General features: G+C 35.5%; 1 protein-coding gene across 1 annotated transcript in view; it reads right to left on the minus strand.

The window, feature by feature from the left end:
- The window catches only part of TTC13 (tetratricopeptide repeat domain 13), a gene marked incomplete at its 5' end in the record, with an annotated part of 35,825 nt that extends 23,341 nt beyond the window's left edge, over positions 1-12,484 (minus strand). Inside the window, 8 exons of the mRNA XM_010024147.1 lie at positions 143-225; positions 2,766-2,876; positions 3,686-3,802; positions 4,976-5,068; positions 5,936-6,001; positions 8,245-8,315; positions 10,685-10,760; positions 12,390-12,484. Coding sequence (XP_010022449.1) covers positions 143-225; positions 2,766-2,876; positions 3,686-3,802; positions 4,976-5,068; positions 5,936-6,001; positions 8,245-8,315; positions 10,685-10,760; positions 12,390-12,484 — 712 coding nt within the window. The remainder of the gene's footprint in view (positions 1-142; positions 226-2,765; positions 2,877-3,685; positions 3,803-4,975; positions 5,069-5,935; positions 6,002-8,244; positions 8,316-10,684; positions 10,761-12,389) is intronic.
- Between the last annotated feature and the right edge of the window lie 1,853 nt (positions 12,485-14,337).

Consider the following 14,337-nt stretch of genomic DNA (forward strand, 5'->3'; position numbering starts at 1 on the left):
GCCATACTGGCTTCAGGAGCTAGCAAATACACATATGATTCTGTGCAGTTTTGTAATAAAAATGTAAATCTTAAAGAGTGCATTTTAAAGAATACAATCAGATTCAAAAACTGACTTTAAAACTATTTCTGAACGCAATTACCTATAGGCTTGTCCCAGACTTTTATATGCATCTATGAAGTCTGCTTTCTGCTTCAGAGCTTCTTTGAATGATTCAATGGCTTCCTACAGAAAGACACCAACAGAAAAATTTGTCACTTACTGCATTCATTTAGTTTTAGCATCCTCAGTAGTTACTAGCCATGGATTTAAAGTTATTCATTGAAACCTCTGGAAGGAACAAACAAAGCATGGATTTATTACAAAATCTATAAAGCAATAATCATCAGATAACAAATGAAATACTGCAACATTCTTTACCATAATGACAGGTTTAGTTGGAATTCCTTTGTCTAATTTGCTATAGGAATAAGCAATTCTTTTAGCATTTTAATAGAATACAGAGATTAAACCTCTCCAGGGTTTGTTTTCAAAGCTCAGTCTGTTCCCTAAGGCAAAGCAGTCTCTCCCCATAGTCTTCCTTCTTCATTCATAATACACTTCTTAATTTTTTCAGCTCAAAAGACTCCTTTCAAATCTGTACTCTGCCTTTCATTGCATTAACTGCATCCTGAGTTAATTGCACAGTTAGCAAACAATCTCTTGAGGGATTAGAGATTATCAGTAAGTGATCATCTTCACATAATAGCATGTACTGCTGATGTGAATAAAATGAAATAAAAATAAAGTAGCAAAAAATAATTATATGCATACATTCAGACAAATCTTCCTCTTCAAAGGATTTGACTCAGGTTTTTAAGCTGGACTGGCTGTATAAATCGGCAAATGCAGTACAAAGACTTAGAATTAAGGATGTAATAATCAACTACTTTGTACTATGAAGGAATGACTGAAAAGTATTTGAAGTGTACGGTGCAAGAAATTAAATGCTGTAAGATAAAAAACACAAGTACCTTCAGTTAATTTAGAGATTCTTTTTCAGAAAAACTATCAAATATATTCTGAGCACTACAACACACACAAAAATGATCTACTGAACAAAATGTAACTAATACAAGTTAATCACCTACCATTACTGATAAGCTTATGTCCTCTAGGTAAGTTTTAAAACCAAGAAGATTATTTCCAAAAGCAATGACCCAAAAGCAATGATCTCTTTTCACTCAAAATGAAGACTCTGCCACCTCACTCTAAATCCTGGTTTTGAGAAAGACTAGTAAAACCTAGCAGATGACATGTATATCCTTCCTTTAGAAGGCAGTCTGAACCTGACTGGAAGCTAAGGTAGACCTGGGAATGAAAAGTCACAACGTCACAGTCTCTCAGAACCTGAACAATAAACAGGGAAGACACTACCTTTGAGAACGGAAATTGGAGGAAAGGAGGTGGTGGTGCAGAAAGTTGTTTATCTCCATATCAGAAAGAAGAAAACATTACTTTTATTTTGCAAATTGACATGTTATTTATCCTTGTCAGTTTTATTTCTACCGTCACTTTCTGGGCTCTCTGCTGCCTACACCAAATATCAGAAATTCAATCAGACTATTATTTGCAAGTGTCACATTTGGCTGTAGTAAGATACAAACAGTAAATTCAATGAGAGCCTGAAGTTCTCACAGCATACACTGACAATATGGAAAAAAAATTACCAGCTTGGGTACTAATAAAATTGAAAAGTAGCCTATTTGCTTAAAAAACAACAACAACCAAAAAAAAAAAAAAAAACCCCCACACTCCCAAAATAAAAAAACCCAAAACCAAACACCCAACCAAAACCTAAAAAACCCCAAAACCAACCACCACCACAAAAAAACCAAACTCAACCACCACAAAAAAACCACACAACCCCAAAACACGCAGTGATTGCCCATGAAAGACACTGGGCTGAAATTCAGGAGTCCTGGACTGTCTCCAGGTTTCTTCAGGATTTCTTCATACAACTCTTAACGAATCCCAAACTGTTAGCAGAGGTTAAACAACAAAAAAAAAACAAACCCAAAACCAAACCAAAAGAAAAAAACTTCCACTATAAAACTTATCTAATTACCCTCCACTTGGGAAAAGTGCAGCAGTATCTTTAATTACTTCATAAGCAATAAACAGGTGCAATATTAATACACCTAAAACACAGAGTTTTGAGTCAGGAAATGGTGAAACATTAAAGAAAGCATGGGAAGAACTTCACTGCTGATTTTAAAAATCTGAGTTAGCAACTATGTTCCCTCAATTTAGATATGAGCATTTCAGAATTTACATATAACTGAAATACACATGCACAGATGTAGGACACTATCAGCAGTTTCCTTAATTACTTTTTAGCTCATTTGAAGAAGAATTTAAAATTATTTTCCTCTTCATCCCCTTCCGCTTCACAAAACCAAGGGAGTCTATTTCATGGAAAGAAATTTTGAATGTATCCATACAGATATTAGCAGAGGTGCCAAATACAAACACCTTCCAAAGCACTCCATAAACATGTCAGTTATCACTGATTTACCAAGGTCCAGCAAGACCAGCAGTATTTACATGTCATGCCATGAAGTATTACATGTTTTCATTTTGCTTGCACTCTTTTGCCTCAGTAAGTCTTCCTTATGTCAGAGAAAATATGTATATCAACACCTATGATATTTCTCCTATTTTACAGAAGTAATTTCAAATAGATAGTACTGTTCTACAAAAACTATTACTTAACATAGCTTTACCTTCAAAAGTCCTCTGTGAAAAAAGGTTAAGCCTTTATAAAGCATAGCTATAGGCTGATGTTTGTTCAGTTCCAGTGAGTGCTGAAAATCTTCATGGGCTGTTGCATAATCCTGCAGTAAAAAAGATATTCTATGACAGATGAAACTCCATAAAGAGGAATACATACTTTTGTTTTCATAAAAGTAAACTACCACTTTTGTCTAACATATGAAGTTAGTCTGAGAGCTAAGCAGCAATGATTGTCAACTGCCAGTCAGAATATCAAAGAATAAGGAACGCACAATACACTTTCAGCTTTTACAGCAAGTGCTATATAAAACATAGTAAAATAAGGGGAAGAATAGCTGGAAGTAGAGTGAAATCAGAAGAATAAAGTGGGAAAGCTGCTATTTCGTATTTACACAATCTTTGAAAAATAAAGTTACTTGTTTTACGTTCAAGTGTAAGAACACCACACACACTACATAGCAAAAGAGGATGTTGGCATTCTTGCAGGGTTGGTTGGTTTGTTGTGTGATGCGGGTTTGTTTGGGTTTTTTTAAGTGTATAGCGCTGTCACTGCCTTGGCCCTGTTTTCCTTTTAGACTCGTATTTAACAATACTTCTGAAATACAGCTGTAGGTTATAAACCAAGTCAATTTTCTATCCATATCCCACTCCTCAAACACATAAAACAATCCGAGATGTGCATACAAGGTACTTGTCCTCTGATTCCCTGTATGAAACAGATATGCAGATGAAATGCTTGAAGAATACCTCTGAACTGTCAAAGCCAACAGGGAACTCAGGGGTTTTGTTATTATTTTGTTTTAAATAGGAAAGAAGATCTTGAACAAAAGTAACAACTGGGACAAACAACAACAGCAAAATACTCATCAACATCCATACAATCAAAACCAACCCCCCCAAACCTACTAACCTCAGATATGAAGTAAAGGGTACCTCTGTGTCTGTAGAGCCGTGCTGATGGTTGTAGCTGAATAGCTTTGGTGAGATCAGACAATGCTTCACTGATTCGTCCTAGTGGGGACAATATCTGAAAGTATAAAACAAAACCAGTATACAGCAAACATGCTGAATAGATTTGGTTTAGAAATATGAAGATTATTCTTTTCCAGATTCAGTTGAAACAGAGTAAGCATATGTGCTAGAAAGTTCTACTATAAATTTCCGTACTTACTGCTTTTAAGTCAAGGGGAAAATCTGATATTTTTTTGAAGAAAACTGCATTCAGTGTACCTGAATATCACCAATAACATTTGCAGAAACCTAGCATTCCAAATAAAAACAATTCAGCCAAAACAAAATACTCTATTTCAAGTTATTTCAATATATTCAACTGAAAATGGAATTAAAGTACTCTCACAAACCTTTTTATTTTTTAAAAATACTCCCCTCAAAGGAAAATGGTCTATTTTCCAATTATTTGAATGCCTTTCACATTTTTAGATCAAGATTATTAGCAAATGTATTAACAAATCATTAAACCCATGAAACTTGTGAATTGCAATTTCATATTACGACAATTAACATTACACAGTATGCTCTGTAATATAATATTTAATATCATTAACAGTAATTATAATAATTAATACTAAAGAATATAATAATATTTAATAAATGTTTATGGGTTTGATTTGTCTACAAAACTGCTTAAAATTTATATTCTGTAATTGACAAACAAAACCGGATTTTCAAAATTAAAAATATCTGTGTATCTGAGTTATATTTAACCTATATGCACAAATATAAACCCAAACTATTTGACTAAAAACTCATTATTTACAAGCTCGGCATTTAGCAACTCATCCTAACAATATATTTACTAAGGTGACACTAAGTGCAAACAGGTAAGGTTCAAGCGATATTTTGATTCGTAATATTAAAAAAACCCCAAACAACCAAACACCAAAAACCACACAATCCTCCTGTATAGTATGTCAAAAACTAAACACTTAGACACAATATATGCTATTCTATTGGTTATAGTAACTCTATATGGTGTTTCATTTTCAAAATAAACATTCCACAAATTACACTGTGCGAGAGCAAATATATTTTTGTGTGAGAGCAAAGTATATTTTTAAAGGAGTAATGTTCACAGAAAAATACAGATAAGAGCTTTAGTCATTAAGTCAGTGAAGATATAATTGAAAGCACTGTACAATTGCAACTTCTCAAAAAATCTGAAGACACAAAAAATACTCACTTCTGCTCGCTGTTCGTATACTTCAGGATGATCTGGTTCTAGACTAACCACCCTACTGAGCTCAAACAGAGCAAGTTCAGCATTTTTCATATCCTGAAAAGGAGAAAAATAAATAAGGTAAACAACTGTGCATACTTAAAGTAATATACTCCTGAAGACTGAAGCACAACAACAAATAGATTGCCTAAGTTTCTGAAAGTTATCAGTTTACATTAAAAACTCTTCACACCTTTGCTAATAACATTAAGATGTGGTATTCTACAAACAGTTGGGAAAAAAAAAACACCTATCTGCTATAAATAAGAAAAATAAACTTTGCTTGTACACGTCATCTTTGTGCTGCACCTCTAACTTTATTCATAAAACTCTATGAATAAACATTAGGTTTAAGGCTCCATAGGTACCGTTCCTGGCAGCAAAGCTGGCTCAAGTTCTCGTGTGAGCTCCAACAGGCGCACCCTCACCCACTAGCAAGTGTCTAGTGCTGTCTGTAACTTACACCAAGTAGTACTGGCAAATGGGTAGATGCCACCAGCATCTTGCCTATCTAAATTTTTATATTGTCCTCAGTAAATTGTAGGTTGGAAGCAGTTACTTAGTAGGGGAAAAAAAAATAAATTCCAAACCAGTGATATAACAATCTCATTAGAAAACTCTCCCAAGTGGCTGTGGCTCCCAGTGTTACTATCCACCACACACAATTGTGCCTATATTCTCCTTTGGCAACCCTGCTTCATTTCCATAGTACAGTAAAGCGAATGTGCCCATGGCTTAAACAGTATGATCCACCAGATTCCCCCTATGGAGCACCCACCAAGGGATGGACGCATCATTATTGTCGGGACAGCACAAAGACTTTGGGATGTACCTATCAAGACTGGTTCCTCCTGTTACAGGTCTTCTTATAGTTTGGATTCAAATAATTCAGTCAGAAATTAATTTAAATAATTTTCTACTCACATGTAGTCCTTTTTTTCCATATGCTATCCCTCGTCCATAAATTGCACTAACCAACTCTGGTTCTTCCTGTCAAGATTAAACATGAACACAACAATCAGTTGTGGCTTGCATCTGTTTGGGGTTTGGGCTGGCTCTTTGGTTGTGTATTTTTTTTTTTTAAGGTAACTTTCTTCAATATGTATTATTTCTTGCTGATCTTAAGTAGTAAGCAATGAACAATCACAGCTGTCAGCCAAAGAAATTGATTGTATTATGGGCCATACCTTCATATACTTACAACTTCCAATGCAAGTTACTGGAATTGTTCTGGAGTATCTGTCTGGCAAATAAGCTAAACAGAGTGCAGTTATAGTGCCAGTGACCACCTATCAGAAGCTATGCACACATTAGTATAGTCTGTTGTTCAAACTTCATTATTTGAAACCTTATTGATATTATCTGATTTCCAGTATCACTGAAGTGATGATAAACATAGAATTCAGCTATTCAAAACTCGTGTTGTTTGCAATTTAAATCTGAGATTTAAAATTAGGAAGCAGGAAATTGTGACATCCTAATGAAATCTGTATTCAGCTAGGTATCCTGCCAAAACAGTTTTGCAAAATTCAAACAAACTTCCCTGGGGTTAGATTTAAGTCTGTGGCTTTCCAACTGGGGTACTTAAGGGGACGCATTTTGCATAGTAAATCTACTTGTGCAATGTTATTTACTCCAGACACGGTTTTCTATTCAAATTTGAATAACTACAACAGCAAAACTGTTTTTCTTGGAACAACAATGCCAATGCAGTCAGTTTCCCTGAAAAAGTCAGGAATCACACCATCTTCACGCCTGCAACCAACACAGCTGTGCTACAAGTGTTTGTAGCATAGGCCTGGTTTCATTTAACTGAGACAACTGCCAAGCAGCAAATTATTTCATTGACAAAACAACATATACGTGGCACACTAATGCCAGCACCTTGCCAGACTTGAGCTCATTCCAAGTGTACATTTGCCAATGTCAGCTTCAGGTAACTTCCTTACTTTTAAAACAGTGGCTAAGCAGGGCTGTTTTGTTCTGTTAAATGTTTTAATATTCACTTCATATGCCTTATGGAAGACAGAGTGAACAATCATAACCACTTCACAGCCTTTCAGGCACAGAATAAGCATGATATTCATTTCAACTGAGATGTGTGCATTGCAGAGGTGTTCTATTATATACACACTTTTTACATCTTTCTAGTCACTGTATCTTGCATATCTTCACTTATATTATGTTTCCTTCTTAATATAATGTTTCTTTCCTTCTTAATATAATGCCTCCTCTTTATAAGTCCAGTGGGTTTTGAAGCAGGTGCTCTCATCAGGGGAAAAAATTAAAAATCTTCATATTAAAAACAAACAAACAAAAATATCAAAGATCAGAAAACAACTAAACCAAACAACAAAAACATTCTGATCCTCTGATAAATTCTTTAGAATAATTCCATTAAATTACCACGCTTTAACTCCATTGAAGTACAAGCCATACGACACTTCAGTTAAAACCAAACAAAATCTCCAAACATGCTAGTATTTCAGTATTACTTTCAGCTTGTATTTGTGTACTACAAGCAGTTTAGATCAAAAAGCAGGTCCATACTTATGGTAGTCTCAGGTTCTTAGCTATAAAAATACAGTATTTTGAAAACAGCCTTAGTTGAAGCTTTTAAACTGTTTGGGTTGCTGCGTTTTTTTTTTTTTTCCCCCTTAAAAAAGGAGCGGTTACCTTCTACTTCACAGAAGAAGATTCTGCATTCTTTACCTTGGTCAGAAAAACAAATTATGTTGAAGTACTTGTTACGTTTTACTTATATATTACACTCGTCAAATACTACTGAAGGATAAATCCAGCTTACAAGATCATTTATCATCATTAAAGCCACTTTCATAAGTGATCTGTCAGGTTTTTTCTGATGTTACTGACAACATGCTGTCACCCAAAAAAGTCCACATTAAAATATCTCAGTCTACACATTAAGAGGGTGGTCAAATGCATTTCAGTTTTGCACAAGCCAGGTTTTTGAAGATGCTTTTTTTTTTTTTTGCCAGTGCCAAAAAATGATTATTCCTACAAATGAGAAAAATACTCAGCAAAAAACCAAGACACTGAATCACCTGATTTTAAGGAGTATTCTTACAGGATACAAAAAGAAAAAAAAGAAAAATTATAAAATAATTATTCTCATTTTATATTCCGTAACTGAATTATTGTTTTAGTAAAGCCATATGTTGTAATGGATAACTGCATAAAGTGATTTTTAGGGATCCAAACAGAAAACTTACCTGCAGCATTGTTGAAAAGTGTCGTATGGCTTCATCATACAAGCCGTTGCCAATCAAAACGTAAGCAATTGCTAACAAAACATTACAAATGTAAATAAAACAGCAAAAACCACCTGATTATACTTTTTTTAATACATTTTAATTTGTAAACTACAGAATCTTTACCAATATTAAAATTATGAAAAGCTTTAAAGTTTTTGCATATCCCCCTGGCTTTGGAATAGAAGACAAGTGTTTGAAAAAGAAACAGATCACTGTTTTAGAAACATATTCCTGTAATCTCCACAAGATATAAAAATACAGTCAAGTTACAAGACTGGAAAGCTGTGGTTGTGCTTGCATGACTGAAGTTGAGTTCTGACAGCTGAATATCTCAAGACTGTTTCACATTGCATGTTTTATTCTCTCACAGTTCTTAACTCTGGACTAAGATCTGTCTACACTGCCCACAGAAACCAAGTATCTTGAGGACTTGAGCTACTGAAGTACAACTTTTCCCCAGGCAGTTCACATGAGCAGCTGACAGTGGAACTAAGAGCTGGAATTCACCTTTCCCATACTCCTAATGAGGTTTAGCAGTCATACAGACAGGGCAGAAGAGGCACCTATCAGCTTAATTATTTATTCAAACATGAGAAAAGACAAATAAGCCAGTTGGAACAAAGGTATTTTTAATAGGACACAGACACTTATCTTTCATGCAGGCAGACACACATTGTTTTGGCAGTGTCACTAAGCACTGTTCATTAAAGGAAGAACAAAGTTAAATGAAAGAGAAGAAAGAAATTTATAAATCTAGAGCTTGACTCATTCTTGGAGCAATTCTAGAATGCAGAAGGAAGTAACTGTGTGCAATATAAGCTTTTTCCTCAATACATAAAAAGCTTCACTTGGTACAGAGACATAGCATTGTCAAAAAAGGAAAGAAAATCTGCAGAGTGAAAGACAGGTTGAAGAATTCTTGAATTTTCCTCATTTTATTCTTCTCCAAGACTACACAGTTCTTAGTATCATCTTTACAGTTCCAATCCCAGAACACAGAACAGTTGGCATGTAAAATAAAATTAACTCAACCATGCCAGTATTAACGAAAAAAGTGGAGGAAGCAAAGTAATGAAGACTCATTGTCTTGCTGATAATGAGTTTATTTTGTTTATCCAAGACTCTTGGTTAAACACAGGAGGTCATAGACTATTTCTGTAGAACTGTGGCAAGTGATTGGCAGCTAGCAGCTGATACAGTATTAGCTTCTTAAATTTTACTGCTTTGATTAATCTTTCCTCTTTAATTAAATACTACAAAAATACAAGTACTTCATTATGAAAAAATCTAGGGTTAACAGTGGCCCATTAGCCCTAGTATTTAGGTACCAACTTTGCTTCAGGATGCCCCATATATTTCACACTACCTTCCCTCAGAACAGCTGAAAGCATCACGCACAAACAAGAAAGATTCAGGCTCCTCACACTATGACATACTTGAAACAAAGCAGGTAGGCAGGTACCTGCCTACATGCCAAACATGAGAATAGGGATCTTCTGGCATAGTCTTCCAAGTCTACAGAGCATATACTAAAAGCCTAAAATATTTTCTGCTGGACTTAAATTTAGTATTCCCTGCAGGGTTCTATGAACATAGTTAGGTATGCTAGGAATATAAAAAAAGATTAAGCGCCTAAATTTTCCAGTGAAGGCAGGAATTACGTCAACAAAAAACTACTAAATTGTTTTAATTTCATTAGACAACTTATGCATAAAGTCTCCCTTTGGTCTTATATGTAAGAGAGTTAGCTGCCTTCCTTGGCATACACCCTCAACAACCTCTTTGCTGTCTCATAATACCTCTGCTTCCTATAGAAGACATCAGTTAGGAGAAGCAGTGCAAGTAAATCCTTCCTGAAGTCCTTTGAGAAAAGTATTTCCTGTTATTCTATTTGAAATGCCTTCATTTTCTGTGCTGAATGTGCTTTGAAAAAACATCAGCCAGCAGCTTGCATAAGGACACAATTCAGAAAGCCTATAAGCATTGACAGGAAGAGTGTGTAGAAAGGGGAAGACGAATATTAGCTCTATGCTTGATAGAAAGCATATTCCATCAGTAAAAATTTCTGGATGTATGAATAGTTTTAGTCATCAAAAATTACAGAGAAAAGGAAGCAGGAAGCAGCTGAGACTGTTCAACAGGATTAAATCAAAATGCTTTTTGAACACTTGCTTAAGCAGACATGGTGAAGAATTCCAGAGAATGAAGCAGAAAAGATTTTAAGGAAGAGATGCACGTTTTCTTTATATGACCAGAGAAAACTCACTGTATTTTCAGGCTTATTAAGATCGCTTCAAATTAAAGCACTACTGAGGAATCATCAGTTTAGTTTCAAAACATTCAGTGCTAATAATGAGCACATAATTCACCTGCACAAACTTTATATAAGGCATCTTACCCAATTCTTCATTTGTGTTGTCATTATCAGTAGCAAATGGAAATCGTTTCTGCTCTGCAAGCAACTTTGCTTGACTCTGTAAAACATCATTTGCATGTTTTTAAGTGTTCAGTGAACAACAGTACAGAATTTAAAAGAAAACCTGTGTCTTAAATCCCTCACAGAATGCCTTAAATCAAAAAGTTAAGACTAATGTGATTGCTCAAGGTAACTGAAAACAAATTCATCCCTAGCCTTACACAGGGAGAAAAACTGCTCTTCAGCCAGGTGCTGCTGTTTTCCTCTCTAACGTAAGGCTAACCAAACCTTTTCAATGAAAGGCCATTTTCATCATTTTACCAGTGGCTGATGTTTCTTTATTACATATTAACATGAAATTTTGGAAGTATAAGACACATGCTGTTTCAGATGACAGTTTATACTCTTTATCCCATTCATTATTCCTTTATGTCCTCATAGGGAAGGATACTACAGAAGAGTGAAATACTGAAAATGAAATGCTGGGAAGAATATCGCTCCAGCAATAAAGACAAGTTTAACTTAATTGTGCCATACTAGAGTAGAAAAGGCTGCCCTTTTAATAATGACCTTCTATCAAATATAGACTTTGTTCAGCCAATTCAACAAATTCTGAATAGTTACAGGTTACATATCCTGCAGTTCTACAAGCAAACATTGGGAGTCATTCTGCCTTCCAGAAATGAGAAGAATTTTTTCACAGCACCAATTCCCAATTGTTGCTCTCTTCAAAACCTTTTTGAAACAGGGAAATTTCTTAGAAACTAATCTACATTTCACTGCTTTAGGAAGAATTACTGGTACCAAAGTTACAGAAATCTGACCAATATCCAGATGAAGGAGAATATTCAAGTTAAGTAACTGACTTAGTGGATTTGCAGTAGAGTAGTTTTATTTCCAAATGCCACCTCTGCAGAAGTTGCTTCAAATTAGAACATTGTTTCCACGCTTCCCATAGCCAATACAATCTACAGCTTTGCCAAGGCTTCTTTGCATATTCACATGGGAATCATTTGCAGATTTTCAATGTCTGTGGCTATATTGGACTGAAGAAGTAACATCAAACCTGTGTGTTCTTATGTAGACTGAAGATTATATTTGTTCAGGATCAAGAGGTTAACAGTAGTGTTGTAAGAAAAAACAAATTCCAAAATAATCCTCTTAAAATGTCTCTACCAAGAGACAACTCGCCTTTTGTTAGAATATTCTCCACATACGATGCTGTCATCACATTTAGTGAAACATGGTCTGAAGCCTCTAACTCTATTGTCTGTGCACATTATTTCTATAGCGATTGCAAGTTATCACTCCTACGCATGCATTTTGTGGTAAGACTCCTAGGTTTAATCTGGATAAAAACTAACACCTTTCCCTTTTTCAGCAGCCCTAAGAATAAAATATTCATTAGTAGACTAATCCAGATGAAGGTGGGCCTTCAGTGGAGACATCAGCTTCAATTAGTTGAAGCTGCTGATAGCCCTGCAGATTCATGATGCAGTACTACTTTCACGAGCAGCTTGAGTTCATTCATATGTAAGCCTTTTAGGGACCTATGCCTATTGATTAATAGATTCTGTTTGCAGTTATTTGCATGATCTTCATTCTAACTGGTTATGCAGCTAAAGTGATCTGCAACTTCAACATTCTATCAAAAATTGGTTTGTACATTATATTCTTGATAGCATACCAGAATTTTTTCTGTGTTGAGAGAAAGCACAGATTCACAAGATGAAGCCCCTCCTATGTCACAATCCGATTCATGGAAGTGCAAGAAGGATGAATCTGGGGGAAAAGAGATAAAATACATTTAGGAACTTGAAGTGTTCCACTTATATTCGGTTATCACATCTCACATTTCCTCATGTTCATCTGAACAGCTCCCCCACTGGGCAGTCTGCAGGGCAGACCTTTCATGAAGTGCTTCTTTCTGCCCATAGCACTACATCTACACAGCCAGGGAAGTAACAGTTGGCATGACTGCTTTTATCTAATTTGTTTTCTCACTACTTCCGCTTATGCTTTTGGCTAAAAATACAAAAATAATAATAATTTAAAAAAAAACAAAAAAAAAAAAAGGGAGAGGATAAAAAAGGAGTAAGCTGGAAGCAAATAAGAAAATTTTGGTGTAGACATGTCCCCATTTGGCATTATGATTCCATTCTCTGGTCCAGGAAATTAAAGACAAAATTATCATTCAAATCCTAGAGAGGAAAATAAACGGAATTGACCACACAGAGGTAGGGAAAGAGAAGCTGCTACTGGAGGTCCAGGAAACAGGTATAAAGACGGTATAAAGCAGACAAAAGAATAAACTATAATTGACTGAACATCTACAAAGGTCCTCACAGGTATATTACTAAGAAGGCCATTACAAAAAGTAATCAAAAGATTGATTCAAACCTATGAAAAGCCAAATGCAGCTTGTTGGCATAGCAGAGAAAAAGTTTAACAAGCGAAACAAACAAGAAACAAAAATGATCAACAGAACCCCCCAGACTGACAGACTACAGAAGTCACTACTTCACCTACAGGGTGCTTTAACTGCTATTCCAACAGAATTGTTAGCTTTTAAATGTTCAGATCTTAAAGCCTCTATTTACTTGAAATACTTAAAGAACAAGCAAGAAAAGGCAAATAAACAGTATTATCTCTTGGATTCCATTTTGCAAATACCAAATTTTATCATCTGCCCTGATGTTTGTAAATATAATCTTATGCTAAGTTGGAAGGGCTGGGTGCAGCGTGTGTTTCTAATTCACTTTTACAGGCAGTGCTATACTTATATTTTGATTACATAAGGGTTGCAATTAGCTAACTCCCCATTTCTCACAAGTACAAAGCTAAAAGAGAAAAAGAAATGGTCATCTTGTAAATAGAAGTCAAAACAGCATCTAAAAATCACACCCTGTAAATAGAAACTTGGAACCAAGTTGAGCCATAAACAGTAACTGGTGGAAGACGTTTACAACAGAAGCCAGAGTGGTGAAAAGCAGTTTAAAGTCACAAAGTCCAGTGGCTGACCCTCATAGATTCCCAGTAAAAGCAGTGCCAGTAAGAGGTTTCAACATTGGCCTTTGTTCTTCATGTTGGCCAAGACCTCCCATGCTACAGCAGCATTATTAACACATTACTTGTTCTGCGTTGGTGCTCATAAGTCAGTGACAGTTAAGAGCCATTGCTGTGGACCCACTGAACAACTTCTGCTTAACAAAACAAAGAGGTGCAGGCACAGACAACCTCCAGAATAATCTTCTGTGTAACAGCAAGAATTTAGTGAAGGAATTTTTTAATAAGGTGGTAGGGAGTAAGAACAGTCTGTTACAAGTTATATGGGAAAACAGGTCCCTTCAAACCTTGCAATTCTTGGGGCAACAGACTGCTTTACCCATAGGGAAGATGGATCTGCCTTTGTCTGCAAGTTACAGTCAAACCCATACCACACTGCCTCACCGTAAAAACAGAAACACCAACCAAAGAAATCACCCTGGACCTTGTAGAAGGTACAAGAGAAACTATTTGAGATACAGAGATTCTCAGCTTCTGGGGAAGTTGTACTAAAACAAAGACAGAGAGTTTAAGGTAATCTTCTAACTGGCAAGTTATTTAGCCACAGGACTTAAACAGAAAGGAGCAAA

This window comes from Nestor notabilis, unplaced genomic scaffold (genome assembly GCF_000696875.1).
Source record: "Nestor notabilis isolate BGI_N333 unplaced genomic scaffold, ASM69687v1 scaffold21541, whole genome shotgun sequence".
NCBI lineage: Eukaryota > Metazoa > Chordata > Aves > Psittaciformes > Psittacidae > Nestor > Nestor notabilis.